The 23057-nt window shown below is 37.9% G+C and overlaps 1 protein-coding gene across 18 annotated transcripts in view; it reads left to right on the forward strand.

Annotated features, from left to right (window-relative positions):
- LOC139982077 (uncharacterized) overlaps window positions 1–23057 on the forward strand; it is a 38785-nt gene that overhangs the window by 12394 nt on the left and 3334 nt on the right. For 4 of the 18 annotated variants that reach the window (XR_011797972.1, XR_011797970.1, XR_011797968.1 and 1 more), the window contains 4 exons: window positions 5024–5119; window positions 8781–12909; window positions 13536–13614; window positions 17285–19863. Coding sequence is in view for 5 of the 18 variants with exons in the window: in XM_071994607.1 (XP_071850708.1) it covers window positions 5024–5119; window positions 8781–9065 (381 nt within the window). In the remaining 13 variants the exon portion in view is untranslated. Of the gene's footprint in view, window positions 1–5023; window positions 5120–8780; window positions 12910–13535; window positions 13615–14104; window positions 16928–17284; window positions 19868–23057 lie in introns of those variants that run through there. The other 14 variants (XM_071994609.1, XM_071994607.1, XM_071994608.1 and 11 more) reach the window with 10 other exon arrangements.

A 23057-nucleotide genomic window follows, 5' to 3' on the forward strand; every position in this document is an offset into this window, starting at 1 on the left:
CCCCCCCTTTTCGCGTTACATAGTTAAACCATCATACTTTGCGTTCATTGAGCACTGAAGATGCAAGCATGTTTGCAGACAATGGGTAAGGGACTATTAACCAAAGAAATCTCGGGAAATTTGAGAAAACATCATTGGCTGTATTTAGCATGAAAATCTCTGTAATAGATATGTTGTTAGCAATGCACGGAAGCAACTTGCGGTTGATTGTTATAATTTTTTTGAAAAGAAAGAATGATGTTCGTTCACAATGTGTTCACAACGGAACTTTAGATAGCAACGAAAGTGTAGACATCAACGTGAGTTTAGACATCAACCGTAAGTTAACTTAGCAACCAAAGTTTTAGACATCAACGTGAGTTTAGACATCAACCGTAAGGTTTATAAATCAACGTGAGTTTAGACATTAAGGCGCGTTTAGTCGTCAACGTGACTTTGGACATCAACGTAAGTTTAGACATTAACGAACAACAGCAACATGGTAAACTAGCAGCAACAGCTTTAGTTTAGACAGCAACAAACTTAGTTTAGGCAACGAAACAAACTTAGTTTAGGCAACGAAATACGGTTGCCCTTTTCGCGTTCCATACTTCAGGTCTGCTCAGGTAGAGGGGAGAAAATTTAATAGGGTAGGTCAGTGGTATTGTTTGAGAGAGTGGGTAAAACAGGATTTAAAGGGGGAAAATAGGAATTATAGCCAGTGGTGTGGCCAGTATTCTGCTAACGGAGGGGGGGGGGTATCCCTCATGGGCCCAAAATTGGTGGAATCTGAAAAATGGCCGGAAATTTGGTGGGCCATAAAGTTTTGTGGGCCCTACATTTTTAAGCTCGAAAAGGTATGAGCTTCTGCACCATTGGTGCTCTAGTTGACGTTTCCATTTTTCCTCTCTCACTAATGTATCTATATATATATACTATATATGGTCTAGCATAACGCGTGTGTGTGTATGGACGCCTTCAACAATTGTTCAATTGTGCAATGGAACCAACTGTGGCTGGTCTTGAACTCGACCGAGTCGTCGGGGAACATGACGCATTTCGGGAAGGGGCGACCGCCCCCCCCCCCGAGCAAATTTTCTCTATGATATCGCTAGTAATTTAAAAATAGACAATGCTTAGATGCAACTTACAAGGCCTGGGAAGTGTCATTTCCAGCGATCTGGGAGGCTTTTTCGACCAAAATTTTCTTGTACGCTTCGCGCCAACCCATGGTGGCGCTTCGCTTAGATAGTTTGCCTACAGGCTTCGCCCTTCCGTTGGCAAATTACTCGCTACACGCCTGTTCGAATTTGTAAAGCAAAGAGCAGACATCACATAATATCAGTGAGCATGAAAATGCATGTTCAAAAATGAACAGCCTCAAAACTGTCTATGTGTGTAGTCAAAGGCGTAGGAGCCCAATTGGATTTGGGGGCTGTAACGACTTGCCCGAAAAATATAACCAAAATTTTTCGCGCGCAAAGCGCGCGTTCAACTTGTTAATGTCAATAGGCGGAGTGTATAGCCTAGTGGTTAACGCTGGCGTCTCCCAGTCATGAGATCCCCGGTTCGATTCCCTGCCGACAGCAAGGTGTGTCGTCTGGCAAGGGTGTTGTTCAATAACAACTTCCCGACATGGACGTTAAATGGATGTGTGCCGAGAGATTGGCTTCGGTCAGCTTGCGAGTCTATAAGCCTCCATGGCTTCTTTCGCGAGTTCCTGCTTGCGGGAAGATCACACATACATACATACATACATACATACATACATACATACATACAGACATGTATACACACATACACACATACATACATACAATATCATATAAGCAAGCATAGGTCATTACATCGCATGGCATCGTGTACCGTACGGTCCGTGAAAGTTGCGCAGTCATCCGCAGGATGCTAATGTAAACAACGAAATGTCTTATGTAGATGGAGAAAAAGCATACAGGTCCAATTATGTCAAAACTCTCTTTTACAGTAGTAATGGCGAATTAGTCTGCCAAGCTTAGAACTTTATTTTAATTACCAAGGAGATAATTTTTTAACTATTCATTTATTCTCAGCATATTGCCCGAATTTTCAGGGGAACAAGTTTGGTTGGGGGGGGGGGGCTGCAGCCCCGCCTCCTACGCCTATGTGTATAGTGTTCGGTTTCGAAATATCTGATATCGGATATATTTGCTATTTCTCATTTCCTTCAACAAAGATTTATAATTGCCGTTATAAGAGGTTGTAATATTTCTACACCAATAAATTAACTGTGTCGGAATTTTCGAAAACTTCCTGACCAACATTCTTCATCATACTTCCCTCTACTCGTAGCAATTTTGACCGGTCTGTTAGGGGTTGAAGGAGGTTTTTCTATATTGGTTGTCCATAGATTGAATTTTGTGCAACATTATGTATATGTTTTCAAGTGATTTTATTCACGAGAAATGGGAATTTTCAAATTCTGAACAAATAATGGGCTTTAAACTTTGAAAAGTGGGGCTTTCGGATATTGTGGGCCGTGACGTAGAATCACCTACAAAAGCAATGATCAACAGGACATGCAATGAGGTCGAACATGATGTGTGACTGGTTACAATCTTCAAAAAGGTTATGGATGAAAAAAAAAATATTGGGAAATACTTGGTTCTCAGGCAAAAGTGTACATCTGGTTGGTCATTTTCAAGCCCGAGAAGTGCCATTTCCGGTGATCTAGGGGGTATCAAAACCTGAAATTTTCTTGTACGCTCCGCGCCAACCGATGGTGGCGCTCCGCTTAGATAGTAATTCGCGCCCCCCGGGTTAGAAAATCCTGGATACACCCCTGGTTACTACCAGCAGTGAGCAATTCCCAATCCAACCCCCGGGCCTCGGTCCATTGTCAAACCCTATCCAGGAGTTTTGGGGGCTTACAGTATATATGAAAAGCTCGAATCTTTTTAAAAGTCGGGAGGAGGTTATAAGGGCCAGGGCACACGACGACCTAGTGGTGCCAGTTTAACCGTCACCCTGACCCAATTGTAAATATGCTCTCGGAGTTGCCCGAGGGACCAGTGTATATGTTGAGGCCCGCGGGAAACTAAACTCGAAAAAAGACGGGCGTATCCGTCGCTTTATCCGTCTCCTAAAGTTAACGGCATATGTCCAGGGGGTATATTCGTCCGGGGGTATTTATCCGGGGGGTAATTGTCTAGGGGGTATTCGTCCGAGGGGGTAGTTGTCCGGGTGGGTACTTGTCCGGGGGGTTTTTGTCCTCGGGGGTAATTGTCCGGGGGGTTTCTGTCCGGGTGGTAGTTGTCCTGGGGGGTAGTTGTCCGGGATGGTATTTGTCCCGGGGGTATCTGTCCGGGTGGTAATCGTCCGGGGGGTTATTGTCTGGGGGGTAATCGTCGGGGGGTATTTGTCTGGGGGGTATTTGTCCGGTCACGGGGAAATTAGGTGAACAAATGAGCATAAGGTGTGAGCAGAGCAACTTTACTGGGGTGTAGGAGCAGCTGAACAATTTTGATCGAAAGGGGAATATTGTTAGGAAATTAGGATTGCAGGGAGAGTGTACTCACAGTGCAATCATTGCCCTCTTTGCATTCAAATTTGTCTAGTTACTTTTTTGCAGTACTGGTGGTCTGTTATTGCATAAGGGATGAAAAGGTGTCTGTACTTGTTGGTTCTGAGACACTGGATATCTGCTATTCAACAAGTAATTAGAAAGAGGCTAAGCTGCAGTCGACCAGCATTTGACACTGACAGTATGCCTACGTATATCATACTGTCGTACTGTACACTGACTGTACAGTACATACTACATAGGCATAGTACTCCATATGTACAGTGTGTGTGTGCAAATCACGAACGACAACCCTGTCGTTGTTGAGGAAAAAGTTAAGAGGAACTGCTGCCTGCTCTCTGTATGTTGAACTGATCGATTTTGCAGGCTATGAGTTGACCCCTATTCACCCGTCAATTACAATGTCAATTTCAATGTTACTCCAACGTGGGGATATTTGTGCTAACTGCTCATGTAATTCCATAAATCACTGTTCAAAGGCTATTTGTCGGGCTGACAAATAAACTTCCAGTCCGAGTTATGATAAATTATCTCAGGCAAATGGGACAGAGAGTGGTGATGATTGGGTTGTTTAGAATCCTTGGCTCATGAGGATTCAAAATGGGGGGGGGGGGGGTGAAATTCACATACAAGCAACTTCGTTTTTTGCCGGTCCAGAGCAAAGTCAGCAAGGATCTTTAACATGGAAATCCCAGTTACTAGCCAGAAATAAAAAGTGTAGCCGATAAAACCACAAGTATAATGTTGTTTCTCTTCATCGTGGGTTTCACAGCAGTTGGAACTACCGACAACAGAATATGGTCATTAGGGACAGGGTTCATGGAGAATCTTGACTTCATGCCCCCTATCTCATGATTTCAGTGACGAATGATACTGATTCATTTCCCCATTGGATTAGCACAGGGGGATATAGATTTGGTGTTCATTTGGTTCATTCGGTGACGTCATAGCTTCATAATTATGAATATTTGGCTCTATTTTGGGAATGACATCTCTGGGATATTCACAGTTTGAAATCAATTTTCTCAACAACGTTACCTCCCATTTTCTTAAAAATGGTACCGTTGGAAAGGGAAAAAGCTACTCTGTTTGCACACATAATGGAATGGCCATGTTATGCGGTCTTTAACGTTGAGCCTCGGTGGACTCCGACAGTGACGGCAGATGCATCTATGGTTCTCGCAGTGCATTCTCCTGGGTCAGGTTGCCCTCGTACAGATCCTTTATCAGCCGGATGTACTTCTTTCTCTTTTGGGCATTTCAATACTTCGCCTTGGGGCACTCTCTCCAGATCTATGAAGATACGCTGCAGCTGTCGTTGGCCTTCTCTGTATTTCTCCATCAGTTACCGCAATGCAAAGACACATACATACATTGTACCATGGTGGTAGTAACCTCTCACAACATTGCTCATTGTCTGATTATGACTGCTGCCTTGTAACACTTGAAAATGTAGTGATACAGAACTTTATTTTCCAATCTTAGGTTTTATTGGCAGACCTGGAGTATTCTGTCGCTCTGATGGCTCTACCGTACATCTTCGACGAGAAGCCTGGGTTCTTGTATGTTTCGGACAAGAAGGTAAGTTCCTCTTGTATATGGTCATTTTCACAGTAAAGGGTGTAAATTGACGCACTCTGACACCAAAGTTTCAACATGATTTGTCATGAACATTTCCACCAGAATCATGTACATAAATATCTTAACTATCGGGGAAAACTACTTAAGAAGCTTAAACTACATCATAAAGTATGAAAATAGTTGTGAATGTCCTGACAAGCTATCATGTGGCAAAGTGTCCTTGAATTGTGTCGCTTCATGAGGCCACTACTGACAAAAGGTCTTAAATGCAAAGTTACACCATTTACTGTGAAAATGACCATTTGTCCAGGAGCAGATAGGTTGTTGCTGTTTAACATTTAAGGTGTGCCTGTATTCAATTGATTATGTCATTTTGGAACTCTCAGTTCTTCAGGAGTGATCAAAGATTGTCTATTGTAAGTATAAGGCTCGTATCTTCAGGATGCCAAGGAGGGCTGCATCTGGCATTGTGAGGCTTGACGCCAGCCAACTAAAGGACCTGACAATGATCAATGATTATACAGTATAGCTTGAGTACCCGCTCTGGGAGCTGGTAGCGAATGTATTCCTGGAACACCCATGGTCAGACTCCTTGTGTTCTAGAGATAGCAGAAGAGTGCAATCACTGAGCACCCAACAGCCCGGCAGTCAGGTCAGGGAGTATCCTGTGATCGGGTATGCGAAGTGAAACCCCCCCCCCCCCCCCTTCAGAGGTCTGGACCCCGATCTATGGTCTGACTTCTCACACGGAGGCCGCCGTTACTAACAATGTGCTCTACCCTTGTAATACATACAGTGTAGACACTGGAATTTGAACAGACCCTTACCGAAATGCCAGATCTGGCTTTATATCTGGTTTAATCTGGCCAGATCAAGTTTTATCTGGCCATATAAAGCCAGATATAACTGGATAAAGAGCCAATCCAGATATGCAGATAAAGTTTTATCTGGCCATATAAAGCCAGATATAACTGGATATAGAGCCGATCCAGATATGCAGATAAAGTTTTATCTGGCCATATAAAGCCAGATATAACTGGATATAGAGCCGATCCAGATATGCAGATAAAGTTTTATCTGGCCATATAAAGCCAGATATGACTGGATATAGAGCCGATCCAGATATGCAGATAAAGTTTTATCTGGCCATATAAAGCCAGATATGACTGGATATAGAGCCAATCCAGATATGCAGATAAAGTTTTATCTGGCCATATAAAGCCAGATATAACTGGATATAGAGCCAATCCAGATATGCAGATAAAGTTTTATCTGGCCATATAAAGCCAGATATAACTGGATATAGAGCCAATCCAGATATGCAGATAAAGTTTTATCTGGCCATATAAAGCCAGATATGACTGGATAAAGAGCCAATCCAGATATGCAGATAAAGTTTTATCTGGCCATATAAAGCCAGATATGACTGGATATAGAGTCAATCCAGATATGCAGATAAAGTTTTATCTGGCCATATAAAGCCAGATATAACTGGATATAGAGTCAATCCAGATATGCAGATAAAGTTTTATCTGTCAATATAAAGTCAGGTATAACTGGATATACATCATGTTTATCCAGTTATACTTGACTTTATATTGACAGACAAAACTTTAAGACTGTATGCTCTTACATAGTGTATTTTCATAGAGATTTACATTGCACTATATTGTGGTACTGCACTTTGCATATATATTTCAATAGTAAATCACTTACAGTGTATACACTAAGTCAAAGGGGGAATAACTATCTCTATCTGGGTTGCTAGGCAACCACAGGGTCTTAGCTTGAAACAGGATGACTCAGAGGTTGATTAAGTGTGAAGGCCACTTTTGAACAATGGACATATGTGTTCTGATACTCTAGGAGTGAGATAGGAAAGGGAGCTATGTGTACACTAGTGTCCACATGGTAGGAGTAAAGAGCAGAAGGAAGTTTAACAGAAAGGATTGCAATACCATGGTACATTAAGAAAAGGTGATGGAGATTCATAAATAATAACCTATTGATGTCAGGACATTGGCAAAGGTTTCTATAGTGAACTGAACAGTCAGAATTAAGGAAGAAGTTTTTGGAACGGATGGCAACAAGGAATATATTTTGGGACTGAACTTCGATACTGAATGGAACTTATATCGCCCTCCTGGAACTTATTAAAGCAAATATATTAAATAAAAGAATAGCACAACGCAATTTAGTATCAACATCTACAGGACCACAGAAGAATAAAGAACTCAACCTTCAAGTATTATTTTTGAACAGCGGTCATTTTATGACCATAGCAGTCGGATTAGGTAACAGCAAGGAGCTTGCACATTACATATTTCCACTTTGTTCCAATCCAGTTGAGTTCTAGAACACAGCTGTGTTTATATTTTGTGTGTGTCTTGCTCTCTGTATGGGTCTCCGTACCAGAACAGAGATAACTGATCACGCTGGAAAGTTAATATCAATGCTAGTCCAGTTTTGGCCACTTATTTCCTATTTGATTGACATTTTAGCCAGATATATTTTTTTATATCGGTCATATAAAAGTTTATCTGGATTTTCTTCATATCAACCAGACATGTACATGTACACCCAGTACAGTTTTGTACTGTACATACATCTATGTACTGGTTGAAATTAATTCTATAGTAAAGTCTTCTAATTCAACCAATTGTATATGTACAGTGTGTATATTAGTGTTAGTTTAAACATAGTCTTCTGGCACTCATGGCACTCCGTACATATACACCTAGTACAGTGTATGTACTGTACACACTGATCATACATATGTGTGTACTGGTTGAAGTTCATTTTATAAGTCTTCTTATGAAATGAATTCAACCAGGAGCAGACAAGTACAATGCAAATAGTATTTTTTTTTATATGAAATTAAAAACTGCACAGTATTGAACTTAATCGCAGCATGATATAGCAACTTTAGAGTTGCACAACTTGCAAATGTATTATAGGAGAGTGTTGTAATCAATATTTTGTAATGTTTGTACTAGACATAATAACCTCTGAAAGAATCAAGTACCCTGAAGCAATGGTTTAGGACCATTTTATCACTAAAAATAGCACATTTTTTAGTAAAAAGTACAAAAATCAAATATTTTGACACTTTTAAGTTGACCTAACTTCACAAGACAATATTTTTGTAGCCTAATTTTTTCTTTTCCTGTTCTATGGGTTAGACTCTATAGGCATCTGTAATAGAAAGGTAGTAAAATGTTTAATTGCTGAGAAATGAGACCTCAAAAGTCAAGAATATGCCAAAATGCCATGGTGGCGACAAATTGCGGAATTTCAAAGAATTTTAAATCGGCCAATAGTAAAGCAATGCAACTGAAATTTTCAGAATATGCTTATTTTATGGTGGTCCACTCATACAATAAATTTGGGAATTTTTCAAAGATGTCGAACTACAACATACCCCAAAATTTGGTGATTTGATATGGAATGACCCATATTGTTTTTTTTTACTAACTCTGCCGAGTGCCGATACCTGCAAAATGTTCACATATGTTTGGCACAAAATTGCCTGCAGCTATTGAAAAAAAATAGTACCACCATAACTCGGACACATCAGTCAGTCCCAGAGTTAACAATGGAATTTTTGTGGTCAACCATATGTCAATGTACTCTGATTGTTATCTATCATTTCCTTTTTCAGGAGATAGTGTCACCAACACCAGTTTTAGTGCTACAGTGTAGTACCATCAAACCTGATGCCATCTCTGTATGGGCCGAAGGATGTCAAGTCTGTCAAGGGATTTCCAGCATCTGGTATGGAGTGGTACTCTTGATGGCCGTGTACTATGCGCATGGGATCGACTACGCCCCAGAGGCGGCCAACACTCTGGGATTCCTACAACGTTACATGATGAGTATCAAGAAAGAAGATGAGGGGCCAAAAATACCAACTCCAATACTGCGACTGCTTTCTGCATTGATATGAATCAAATTTCCACAGCACAATGCATATTCCATATGACTGTGACTTTTGCAGGGGTACTCGTCAAAGGCATTTTTTTCTCACTGCAGAAGCTTTTTCGACACCTCGAAATAGCTCATGCACATCAACCCAATATCGCAAAATGGGATCTTACAGAAAACATATCCGTCGTTGCCACAATGCTCGGCATTCACAAGAACCTGAAGCTGAGGAGCATAATGATTGCTTTGTGGTTTAGTTGCTTCATGAAGAAGAAATCCCATTTATTTGTTGAAGTCAAGTATATCTTATATTCTTGTAATATGTGGCTTATTTGTAGCTGCATAATGATGGCAGAAGCATTTGTAGAACATTACATTGCCTATAAAGTCAGAAGAACCACTGAGTGGTTAACCTTTTCACCAGGTGAAGAGAATGATTTTCATGCTCTGGATACCATATAGGCGTGCTGGAAATATGTACATTCCATTGAGGTATAAGGTAACTGCTACAAGATAAGCCAGAACAACATACATCAAAGCTTTCAGTGTTGGTTCACAAAAATTGTAGGTGGGATTGTAATATCACACTGAATCGCAATATACTAGTCGAATTAGCAGGGATGAGTAAACGACCACTACACAGCTTATAGTAAATGTAGGAGAAGTCTTTGAGAACACATTGTTTCACCTGATTAATTTCACTTACATGCACTTGCATGTTTGAATATTTTGTGGTGTGGTGCAGTTGTTATTGAGTTATTCTTTAGTTTGTATTTCATGATTGTGCATGTACAAAGCATACAGCATTTGGCATAATCCCAACATTGCATTCCTCAGAGAACTGTTAAGTGATTGAATAATTCCACATTGTATATCAGCTCATTCTACAATTTTTGGATGTAAATCACAAAGTTGTTGTGATATGACGAAAGGTAATGTCTTTTTATTGTATTTCAGCATTTTGAATCTAATTGATATTTCATGCAATAGATAATTGACAAGATTTGTATGTTTCGTGGTTTGCTGAATTTTAAAGTGAATAAAGTTATTTGCAAGTTGACAGAACATCATCAGACTTCTGACATTATTTTTAAGCAAAAATTGTACACATGTCACAATAGCTGCAACTTAATACTATTTTCTGGTCTTCATGGCTTCTGTGAACAGTAAAAAGTAAGAACCTTCCAAAGAACTTTTGAGAACCATTTCAAAGGGGTTCCCCTGGGAACCATATTTGAAAAGGTTCTCGGTAGAACCTTAAGGGTTCTGCACACAGCTACAAATTGAAAGAACCTTTTATGGTTCTGGTGAGAACCATTTCAAAGGGGTTCTCAAAAGAACCTTAGTCATAAAAGTTCTTGATAGAACCTTTTATGGTTCTGCATACGGGACAAAATGAAAGAACCTTTTATGGTTCTTTCGAGAACCATTCAAAGGGGTTCTCAAAAGAACCATAGTCATAAAAGTTCTTGAAAGAACCTTTTATGGTTCTTTCGAGAACCATTTCGTAGGGTTCTTATTAGAACCATCATGAAAAGGGTTCTCGTTAAGAACCATTGAAGGTTCTGCATACGGGACAAGTCCAAGAACCAGTTTTGGTTCTATGTGGAACCATATTTTCTTAGAGTGTAGGTACCCATTTAACCCCTGGGTGGAGCGAGGCAAGTGAGAAAAAAGCATCTTGCCCAAGGACACAACGTAATTAACTAGGCAGGAATCGAACCAGCAATCCCTTGGATCACGAGTCCGACGCCTTAGCCAATTGGCCACCACGCTCTATAGCCGTAATGCATCATGTCAGAGCCTGAGGTCAACTCAATTCTCATCAGACGGGGAGCTTCTAGAGACTTTTCAAAGTAATTATTTGGAATTTCCCTCGCCAGAACCGTAAAACCGTAGAGGTGTGGCGGCATAAACGCTATCAACGTTCGTCCCTTTTGGCCTAACATGAGGCTAGGCCGGTAACTATGCAAATGCCCATTACTATTGGATTGTAGACATATACTTTAGCCTTACAGCAACATAGCGAGGATGTATCATTAGTGTATCGATGTAATGTGAAGTCTTATGATATAGGTATAGGCTGGGCCAGACACAGAAACTGTGACCATGCTCCACCGATAGTCGGTACTTAAGCCTAGTCTTATATAGACATGACCAGACATATCGTCATTCATTCTGTGTGATAGTGATGTTTTGGTTAGCCCCGGTCTAGCACCGTGATTAGGCCTCGCCTTCGTAGGTTTTACCGTTTGAAATATTACCTAGGTCAAAGTTGCAATTCAGACCTGTGATAGGCTAGCTAAGCTGAATTGCTGGAAGTAGAAAATAGGACCAGACCTAATTGGCCCGCCCTAAAGCTAAATCACCACGCAGTTATAATTTATTTATTTTCCTCTTAGGGAAGTTGCTGCCACTGGGGGAGGGGTAAAAGGGGAGGGGTGCCCCCATGCAGGCATAACCATCTTGTAAATTTTAGGCCTGTATAAAACTAGGCCTAAATTGTTTGAATGAAAAGGACAATTAACTTTTCTCTAATTTCTGTAATGAAAATCTGTCAAATTAAGATAAATCCTGTACTTTATTTGAAAATCATTCATCCATTTTCCGATCCATTTTCATTCTGTGTAGTCTTTTCCGCGTTATCTTTTGTGACGTATTATAGAAGAGCAGTTTTCAAAGTCACAGCTGTTGAAAATGGAAGGGCTCTTGTATTTCACTGACAGTGCTCTTGGATTAATTGTGCATGAAGCATAGAAAGAATGAAACCTTAACATTACTTTAAGAATATTGTGCTGAACAGTGATTCACTCAGAACATTCCTTGATAATCGCGCTCTGCTGTACGAAAAAAAATGTTTTACTCTGCTGGTAACATTGTTGCGTTGATGAGATATATGTGTTATTGATTGAAACTATAAAATATATATCAGAACGTATGTCCGTAGTTAAGAAATGATTGTAAGTTGTTTGACTTATTTTGCAAGGTGTGTACATGTTTCCAACATCTTGGAGCACTGATGACCCTGATGCAAGGTATGTGCTATGAATACACGAATATAGTAATGGTCAACTTTACATTTTGGCTGCTTTGAAATTCATTCAGGCTTCATGCACGTTCTTAAGGGGTGATAAGTGAATACTTGGGTAGGTCTAAAGATGTTTAGAAATAACTGGGAATATATGTGTCTCTTAACCATTTCATTCAATGACTATCGTAAACTGCGCATGTAGGACAGACATCTTTATTGCATTTTGTCAGACTCTTACATCATAAAATCATGGTTTATATTTGCGGGTTTGTCAGTATTATTCGCCATCACAATGCATATACAGTGTGAAAATCTGTTTAAAGACTAACCGATATTCTCCACGAAGATAGAAACAAAATAAATACACTGTTTTACCGAGTACATGCAGTTATGGTCTACAATTTCAAATTTGTGATAATAACGATACCAACAAATGGTAAGATATCCTTCTCGTGAATAAAGGGTTCTGATGCTTAAATTCCTGATTTGTGCTTCAAATACAATTTCTTGTTTCTCAATGCATTTTTGCATTTGTGTTTTCTATTAGCTCTGTGTGATAGACACTAGGCTAACCTCAAAATTACATCAGTCCAATCAGTGATTTACTGCATTATATGTAATCCTATTCTCTAAATGCTGTCCCTGAGTGAATAGTTTTGTTTGCTCTCCCTTGTAAATGTATATACAGAGTGAACAAGATTTTCCAAGTACTTCAACCAGAATCAGCAGACAAACTGTACGAGAAATGGCCAGCTGTCTGCAAGGTTATTTTATCCCACACACATAAAAAACCTTCCAGGATGGGTGGAAGAACCTCCTAGGGACTACACATATTGTAAGTTGGATTAAGCGTTACAAACCTAGAAGAAGGTTTGGGTAATGTTTACTACCAAAGGAGAAAAACATTAGACAAACAGCTTTTGACAAATAGTATGTGTGTGTGCGTTTGTTTTTCTATCTGACCGAGGACTTGAACAAAAGAATTCCAGGTCCTTGGTTGTGATTTCTAAAGAATCACCACGTCCTCGGAAGAATTCTATTGTATGGGGTATTGTTAAGGTTAGGGTACGTGGATTTGAACAATGGAAATAGAATGAGGTCCTCGGTTGGAATGTAATACAAACATGTGTGTGTGTGTGTCTGTGGAAAACAGGATTTCATTTTAACGATGACTATGTTACCAATTGTAAAACCTTGGCAAAGTTAAGGTTCATTTGACACACATAGAAGACATACACATTGAGCAATTCCCTTCACCAGCTGCCGATAACTACTGTTTCAGCAAATTTTCCACCCCTTAAAATGTTGACATCCCTTCCAAGCAGAGAAACGGAATTGGCCACCCATGATTTAGGACAAAGCACTAAAGAGGGGCTTATGCAACTTTTGGTAGAACCCTGTATAACAGTCTATATGTATATTTTAACATTAAACGAATATTTTCTGTTTCGTCACTAACAGAAGAGGAACACTAGAAAGACGGGCAGAGGATCAATGTCAGTTTCCGCCGGTGTAAAAATCATTCATTGACTTTAGAAATGTAAGTATTGAATATTCATTGAGTACATTCATGATGGTGGCTTGATATTTATTCATATCTGTTGGCACCCTATGACCATATGAAGTTACACTTGTGATATGCCATGGAATGTTGTTAAACAAAGAGTTGTCTCCAGACAAGTCCACCGCATCCCATACCCAGAATATTTATAGCACAATTTGTTATTACACAGTCAGGGGAATATCGTGAAACGTTTATTATTGTCACTATTTTCCAATTCAGTGATGTCTACTCAGTTGCTAATATCAGTAAGCCATTAGTTTGATTTGCATTCATTGTGATAATAACAAACTTTATTATTGATATCATTCATTGAACTGTAGATGTCACAACAGAAATATTTTGGCCTACAAGTTTCCATTGTTGTATCTGCCATTGGTTTGTTTGTCTGTATGTCTGTTGGCCAGCCCTCTGTCTCTCTTTCAGTCAGCATTTATGTGTATGATTTATACATCCTTTACAATTACAGAATGTGAAAAACATCAAGTCCGTTTGTAAAGATAATGATGAAACGTCACAAACGATGTACAGCCATTTACTGTAGTTCTTTGGGACTTAAAAGCAGAAGTCTCATCAATTTGTTGTGCTGATTGAGAGAAAGCATCTTCCTGCAGCATTGCCTTTGAAAGCTATCGACACATGCTTCAAGATTCACTTATCGAATATCAGCCCGAAAATTTCAGCAAAGCATTTTTCATGAGTTGAACATAGATGTCACAAACGAAATAAACTATGTGAAGGCATTCAGCGCCTATTACAACTCAGTACAAAGTATTATACTACCTGCATTAATAGTGATGGTTAACTGTGTTGGTTGTAAAGTTTCTGTTTTTAAATTCTATAAAGGACTTTGTTTGCTGTAATGATTAAGTCTGCTTTGATAAACATTTGGTTTTAGTTGATTAATTTGCTTTGACTAGTTTGTTGGTTATAATTGAATTCTTCTGATTGAATTCATTATTATTAATAATAAGGATGAATGAATTCATTATTATTATTAATAAAGCAGTTGATTATGGTTGAAAAGCTTGGTAGTGATATACGTGTCATTCTTTATGATTGACTTGCTGGTACTGATTTATTTTGTAACCTACATGATTGACTAGTTTGACAACATCAATAATATGATAGTTAATTACAATTGATTAGCTTGATCAACAGTCAGCATAAAGATATTTCATGGGTTATTCAGTATACGTTTGATCAACATGCCATGTAATGGTTGATTAGTTCAGCTACATGAGTGATTGGTGCATTTGACCATCAGTAATATGCTGGTTATGGTGAAATTATTGGTCAACAGTATTGTTTAATTGATTGTTTTTTTTTAATTTGTTATAATTAATGTATGATTTTTAATTGAAACGAAAACCTGTACAAGTATTTATCAGGCAGCCAACTCAGTGTATGTAGATGCATATTGGGCTTTACCACGTTCAGGGTATTTGAATTATATATTGTGTTAACGTGATACATGAGATCGGTTCCAGTTTATGAGAAGTTGAAGCCTGCTGTCCTTTGGTTGATGTCAACAATCATGATATGGCAAGCAGAGATATATATTGTGACAGCATTATCTTGACATCATGCCAAAGCTGCTACATCTCTACTTGTATACTAGCAACAGTACTTTTATATGATGAGTAGGGTGTTGTCATATTGGGTCTGGTAAAAGCGGGTATAGCTCAAACAGTGGTTTACTTAAAGTTTCTCTAGATACAAGAGGATGTGTAAACCACCTTCTTGTCATTTCTTAAAGACATCAGACGGAAACGTTTCACGTGGTACAAGTACTACGGGTGTGTGTGTGGGAAATCATTGTGTTGTTGGTTTGGTTTTTAAATCCAAAAATACAGTGGTATTGATATACTTAATTTTATATTTAGGCACAGATACTGTTTCAGCTGTAAAATATATCATAAGTCATATGACATCAAGAAAGGCTGAAAACATATAGGTACTCTGACTTTATACACGGGGATTGCATTTCAAGAAGTACTTGGATATATAAAGTCCAATTTCAAAAACCAGCCATGTTTGTGTGCCACGTCCTGAGATGTTCCTGGTCTAGCATTGGAAACTTAATTGGAAAGATTTGTGACAGTGTATTTTTTGTATTATCATTTAAAAAAAAAAAAGTAGTATAAAGGATGACCTCACTGTGACCAGTATTTTTATTTAACATCATCAGACTATTGCCCTATAAGTCACAGATTTCAGGCCTGGTTTACTGGCAAACTCTACAGAATCTATAGGCTACATTTTACAGTGAAAGATAACAATGTTTAATGGTTTAGTATCACATTTCGCTTATTCAAATAAACCCAAGTGGTTAATTATGTTGCGTGGGAAGTTTTCCGTGCTTCTATGTACATATACATTAAAACTTATATCACACGAAAAAACAAAACGAATGGTAAGTAACTGTAAGAGCAAATGTATAAAATGCAATTGTTTTTAAAAAATAAAAACTAAAGGAGTTTGCAAACCAAAAATTTATTTTGGTTAATTCTGGGATTTTGATTTGCATTTTTGTTATAAATTAAAAATTAACTGTAGCAGAAAGTAACCAACATTGGAGAATATTACAGTGATAGAAATTGGGGAATCATAGCACGTTAGAAATATTACCAATTTTTAATAAACTATGTTTTGCAAAGGTTATTCCTGAAAGTTTCTGTCAAATTTTAATAAATATTGGTTAAACATGACATTGCCCATAGTTAAGCAAGTTAAGGTTTTGTCCAGTCTTGAAGAAAAATGCTACCCAAAAACTAGTATACTCTATATAAACCATTGATCTTGTATCAATTGTTCTTTTATTAATGTGCATAAAAACATTAATTGGAAACAAATCGTAACAAACAATTAAGACAGTAGTCTAGTTCCATTTTTACTAAGAGTGACATGGAAAGTCCACGCTCGGGCTAACAAACCAATCCAATTGAAAAGGGTGGTTGCGATTTATTGTAACCACATTTGCTATTTGTTATTTGTTAACGATTTTGCTTCGTTTGGGGACCGGTGTAATATTAATAGAACATGTAACCTATATTGATTGAAACAAAATCACAGAATAGACAGCTACAGATCCAAATTTCATAAAAATGAAAAACACAGTTACAACCAATCACTTTGTATTAACTGCCGAAGGATGACTCGTAGATAATTATACTATTTGCGATAAAAAGCATTCATTCTGCGGTCTTTTACGAGGGTAGTTTTTATCGTCGTCGTAATCTCACGGAGTGGAGAAGCAAGAAAACGGGAGCATAACGTGTGCGTTCAGAAAGTAAGTTAAGGAACAACAGAGTTGGTTTCATTTGACTGGCAACATAATGCAACTTCCAGTCAGTTATACGGATGACTTAACAACGGAAATCGGATTAACACAGTTGAAAAATAACAGGGCTTGCAACCCTAAAGTCTCATGGTTCAAATCCCAATTCAATAATGCCTTGCTCATTAAAATATGAATATTTTTCTAGTTTCCCTAACTGACACTTCTGTGATTTCTTCATTTTACTTCGAAAACAACACTGAAAAATGATATAACCTTCACAGAGTTTTCATTTTTGTACCCGTCTCAGTTCGATTTACTTAACAGCTCTCTTCACGTATCCTTTATATATTGTTCCCTTTATTCCAGCTGTTCCAGTAAAGCAGTTTACCGATAGCTTACAGAAAACCTTTTAAGGGTGATGAAGTTGCTAAACTGCTAACTTGGAGAACATCACAGTCACTGAAATGAATTTCATGGTCTCAACCGGGAGGAAAAGATCAATTTTGTGTTGGATAAACTTGCTAACTTGGAGAACAACATAGTCACTGAACTGATTTTCGTGGTCTCAACCGGAAGGAAAAGAACAATTTTGTGTTGGAGAAATACGGTGCTGCAGAGAAAAAAAACAGGAGAATGACGATTGTGGATACTTTGAGGATGCATAAGGGCTTACTTTTCTGCCTGTTATATAGTATTTTAATGACATGTCAAATGAATTTGGCCAAATTATTAACCTATAATAGTCACTCTTCCTGGTTAATGTTCCTTCGATCTTTGGCCTTTGTCTCATTTCTTCCATTCATAGACTGGGAAAGCTCCAGAGGATACACCAATCGTGATCTTGTTAATTACATTCTCGCCTCGGTCACCGGCATCTTGACGCATGCACTGGGTTTGTTTAGTTTCATGTACATCGGAGTTGGTGATGCTACAGCAATAGAGTTTGGAGGTGGCCTTGTTCTGACAGTGATTGTAGGACACGTTGTACTCGGTGAATCTTTGCGTTGCCAGACGGCGGTACTAGTCATAATTGATTGTGTTGGTGTTTTCTTTGTTACGAAACCATCTTTTATATTTATGTCTGATTGCGAATCATGTAGTAGAAACAAGGAAATTGGAGCAGCTATCGCTCTGAGTGGCGCTGCTATTACTTCCATTTGGCCCATTTTTATCCGCAATTTGTCTAAAAAAGATACACTCTGTTGTTACCTTATGTCAGTTACTCATGGTATGTTCGGGATGATTATGTCTGGTTTGTGGACCTCACTAGAATGTGCATGGAAAATACCTGAAACTTTAACAGAAATCATCATCTTGCTTCTTTTTCTAACAACCAGTACTGTTCAGCTTGTAGTTGGTGTTATATCAGTGGAACACGAACAAGTAAGCGTATTTGGAATGTGCATGACTTTATCAACTGCTGTTTCTTATCTTCTCCAGTTGACAGTTTTTGGAGAGGTTTTCGATCTAATCAGTATCATTGGGGCAATACTCATTATATTTTGCGTAGTGTTTAGTTCCGTTTACGACATAATGAAGGGTGATTGATGTCACGGCTAAATGGTTTAGATTTCCTGAACGAAACAAGTTGGTTAATAAATGTCTAAAAAGCGGGTTTGTAGGGTAAAAGTTACTGTTTTTTAAGACGTGTAAAAGCATTGTTTTGTTGTGAAAGGCATGACCAGCTGTATGTTTTTTGGTTGTTACTCAAATAGTTATTAGGAACAACAAACATATTGGCTGAATCAGTAGTAGAGAAAGCCAAATGCTTTCACGGTGAGGAGGAGAAACTCAGCAGCTGCTGATCTCTGAACAGATTGGAAAAATTGTCTATCAAGAACAAAAAACACGATGGTGGGAATGAAAAGATGTTAGTTATTATGGTGATATTACTTGTGGGTCTGTCTAGAAGTAGATATATTGAGTATTTAACAACATATACCTGAGTTAAATTTGTGTCTTTATGTTATTGAGTAAAATACTAACTTACCAACGCTGGAGACCTGAATTATAACTGAACACATTAATGAAACAAATGACAATGTTCTTCCCTTCACTCGAAAGTCTTGAGTTTGTATAAATCAAAGATTTTTTTTCATATCAGTTAATGATTTAATTATTACTCTGTGTAACTTTGTCGTAAGCTCTCAAGTAAGACAGCAACTGATCGAGGTAGGACAAAATACAGAAACGACCTCACTGGAGGTTATGCATTGTTGGTGCAGGGACAAATGCATTCTCGGTGTCGGAATTAAGATTTATCAAATGAATTAACAATCGCTACTCTTTGTAATAGTTTAAAATATAATATAAGCTTTAAGTTTTATACTTTGCAATTTTTTTCAGTTAAAGGGGAATCCTTTCCTGAAAACCAATTTAGGTGTTCTAAATAACATATCATTACCTATGATAACAGGGTCAGTAATAATTTATTCTCAATCTACTCTTGATACGTGAAATCTGGTACAGTCTATTTATTAAAGTTTACTTCATCACATTAATTAATAAATAAAGAGCATACAAAATTGTGATATTATCTTTTTCACATATATATATTTATATATATATATATATATGTGACAGTTTAAGCAATCATTTAAGTTCATTAATTTATATTATTTTACATATTACCCACACTACAATACTATAGCAATGCAACTCCCTAGATTGACGTGAAAAACATTTTGCAGTTGGTTTCAAATAGTAATTTGTGTTATTTGATCTGGGGCGACACTGCAATGAACGTTATCAGTGGTGAATGCTGTCAAACAGAATTTAATAGGAAATGCGGGTTTCAATCTCACTTATATTTCAGCGTGACTTCAGTATCACAATAAAAGTGGTAAAAGTCTCAAAACCGCTGGCACCTAATTTCTGGCCTACTGTGCTATTGCCATAAAATTTATGTTTGGCTGAGTCTAGTAAAATCGACGAAGATTGGTCATGTAAGTACGTATTGTTCAGATTAAATAAATAAATGCTTGAATCGAAATAATTTCATAGTAATGCAGAGCGCGTCAAGGTCATTAGTGGCCGTAAATATTCTAGAGAGTGTAAACTTCAACTTTGATTTCAGCTCGATATTGAATGTAGTTGTCCACGCTGAAATATGTATGTATGTATTTTAGATCCTCCTGCAAGCAGAAACTCGCGAAGAAGCCATCATTGGATAATCAAAGCCGCAAGCTGACTGAACTCAGTCTCTTAGATTCATATTTAAAGGTCCATGATTATGAATTGTCAACAACTCTGTAACTGGACGAAATACATTAATCTTGAAATGACTCGAACTCGAGACCTTATGATTGAAAGGCACCGGCGTTAACCACTGAGCTAACACTTCTTTGTAATTATATTAAAATGTAATTCTATAAAATTGTAATCATTTAAATATGTAATTGTTTGTAGCATTTTAAAACTCATCGGCGTGTAGGATTAATATGGAGGATGGGAAGAAGAACGGTAGCTTAAAAACAATCCACACAAAAAAAATAATGAAATGATTCCTACCGATTCCGATGATGTGGGAAACATCCCTGAAATGGATATGTTGTAAGACTAAATAAGATTATTAAGGAAAGTCGTTATCTTTGCATTGATAGGAATTTTGTAAAGGAATCCAGGATTGAAAATTTATTCAGGAAGGCTTACAATATTTATTCAAGAAAGAAAAATAATGTAAATCGCAAAAGAACAAAGTGAAGCTTACTACCAGCAGAATTGTAACGACAAGTTTTTAATCCATTAAGGGATAATACACGTCTAAAACTGTTGGGCAAAACTAGTTGGGTTAAGAATTGTTTGGTAAAAACTGCCCAACTCGTGAAGAAGACAACTACTATGTTTGCAAGCAAATGCTGCTTGATGCACTTAGCAACGGTTTTGTGCCAATAAGTTGAGGAAAATGAGTGTTCCACGCCAAAAATTCGTTTGGCTTTCCTTGGTACTGCACTGAAATCGTGCAATACCGGTACCGTAACAGACAGTACATGTGCGCAGTTAAATTCCGAAAAGCAAGCATTTATTTGTTCCTAAAATCCTGCTCTATGGCCGTAATGCATCATGTCAGAGCCTGAGTTTAATTCAATTCTCATCAGATGGGGGAGCTTCTAGAGACTTTTCAAGGTTATGATTTGGAATTTCCTTCGCCAGAACCGTAAACCATACAGGTGCGGCATTCACGCGATCAACATTCATCCGTTTGGCCTAACATGAGGCTAGGCCGGTAACTATGCAAATGCCCATTACTATTGGATTGTAGACATATACGTAAGCCATACAGTTCCATAGCGAGGATGTTTCATTGGTGTATCGATGTAATGTGAAGTCTTATGATATAGGTATAGGCTGGGCCAGACACATGACCATGCTCCACCGAAAGCGGTACTTAGGCCTAGTCTTCTTATATAGACATGGTCAGACATATCGCTATTCATTCTTTGTGATAGTGATGCTTTGGTTAGCACTGGTCCAGCACCGTGATTATGCCTCGCCTACAGAGTTTTTACCAGTTGAAATATTACCTAATCCAAAGTTGCAATTGAGACCTGTGATAGGCTATCTAAGCTGATTTGCTGGAAGTAGAAAATAGGACCAGACCTAATTGGCCCGCCCTAAAGCTAAATCCCCATGCAGTTATAATTTAGTTATTTTCCTCTTATGTATGTTGCTGCCACTGGGGGAGGAGTAAAAGGAGAGGGGCGCCCTCATGCAGGCATAACCATCTTGTACATGTTCGGCCTCCATAACACTAGGCCTAAATTGTTTGAATGAAAATGACAATTAATTTTTCTTTGATTTCTGTATAAAGACAATTTGTCAAATTAAGATAAATCTTGTACTTTATTTGAAAATCATTCATCCATTTTCCGATCCATTTTCATTCTGTGTATAGTCTTTTCCTCGTTATCTTTTGTGACGTATTATAGAAGAGCAGTTTTCAAAGTCACAGCTGTTGAAAATGGAAGGGGCTCTTGTATCTCACTGACAGTGCTCTAGGATTAACTGTGAATGATGCATAGAAAGATTGAAACCTTAACATTACTTTAAGAATATTGTGCTGAACAGTGATTCACTTAGAACATTCCGTAATAATCGCGCTCTGCTGTACGAAAAAAGTGTTTAACTCTGCTGGTAACAGTGTTGCGTTGATGAGATATATGTGTTATTGATTTAAACTATAAAATATATCTCAGAACGTATGTCCGTAGTTAAGAAATTATTGAAAGCTGTTTGACCCATTTTGCAACCTGTGTACATGTTTCCAACATCTTGGAGCACTGATGACCTGATGCCAGGTTTATGCTGTGAATACACAAATACAGTATTGGTCAACTTTACATTTTGGCTGCCTTGCAATTCATTCAGGCTTCATGCCTATCACTAAGGAGTGATAAATGAATACTTGGGTAGACCTAAAGATGTTTAGAAATAATTGGGAATATAAGTGTCCATTAACCATTTGATTCGATGACCATCGTAAACTGCACATATTCATGATGACAGACATCTTTATCGCATTTTGTCAGACTCTTACATCATAAATCATGGTTTATATTTGCGAGTTTGCCAGTATTATACGCCATCACAATGCATTTACAGTGTGACAATATGTTACAAGACTAACCGATAATCTCCACAAAGACAGAAACAAAATAAATACACGATTTTACCGAGTACAGTTATGGTCTACAATTTCAAATTTGTGATATGAACGATACCAACAAATGGTAAGATATCCTTCAGGTGAAAAATGTGTTCTGATGCTTTAATTACTGGTTTGTGCTTTAAATACAATCTCTTGTTTCTCAATGCATTTTTGCATATGTGTTCTCTATTAGATCTGTGTGATAGCCACTGGGCTAACCTATTTGGCGGGCCATCAGTCTCAAATCGTGGGGAATCGACTTATACCGATTTAAATAAAAATATACCAAATTCCTTCAACTTATACCAATTTCTAGCAGCTTAAATTGACTTCTACCGATTTAAATCGACATATACCAGTTAAATTCTACATATCATCGATTTAAATAAATTGGTATATGTCATTTTAAATCAACAATTACCAGTTTATATCGACGAAATGTCGAATTAAATCTGTATAATGTCAATTTTATCGACATATACCAATTTAATT

The sequence above is a fragment of the Apostichopus japonicus genome, chromosome 16 (assembly GCF_037975245.1).
Source record: "Apostichopus japonicus isolate 1M-3 chromosome 16, ASM3797524v1, whole genome shotgun sequence".
Taxonomy (NCBI): Eukaryota; Metazoa; Echinodermata; class Holothuroidea; order Aspidochirotida; family Stichopodidae; genus Apostichopus; species Apostichopus japonicus.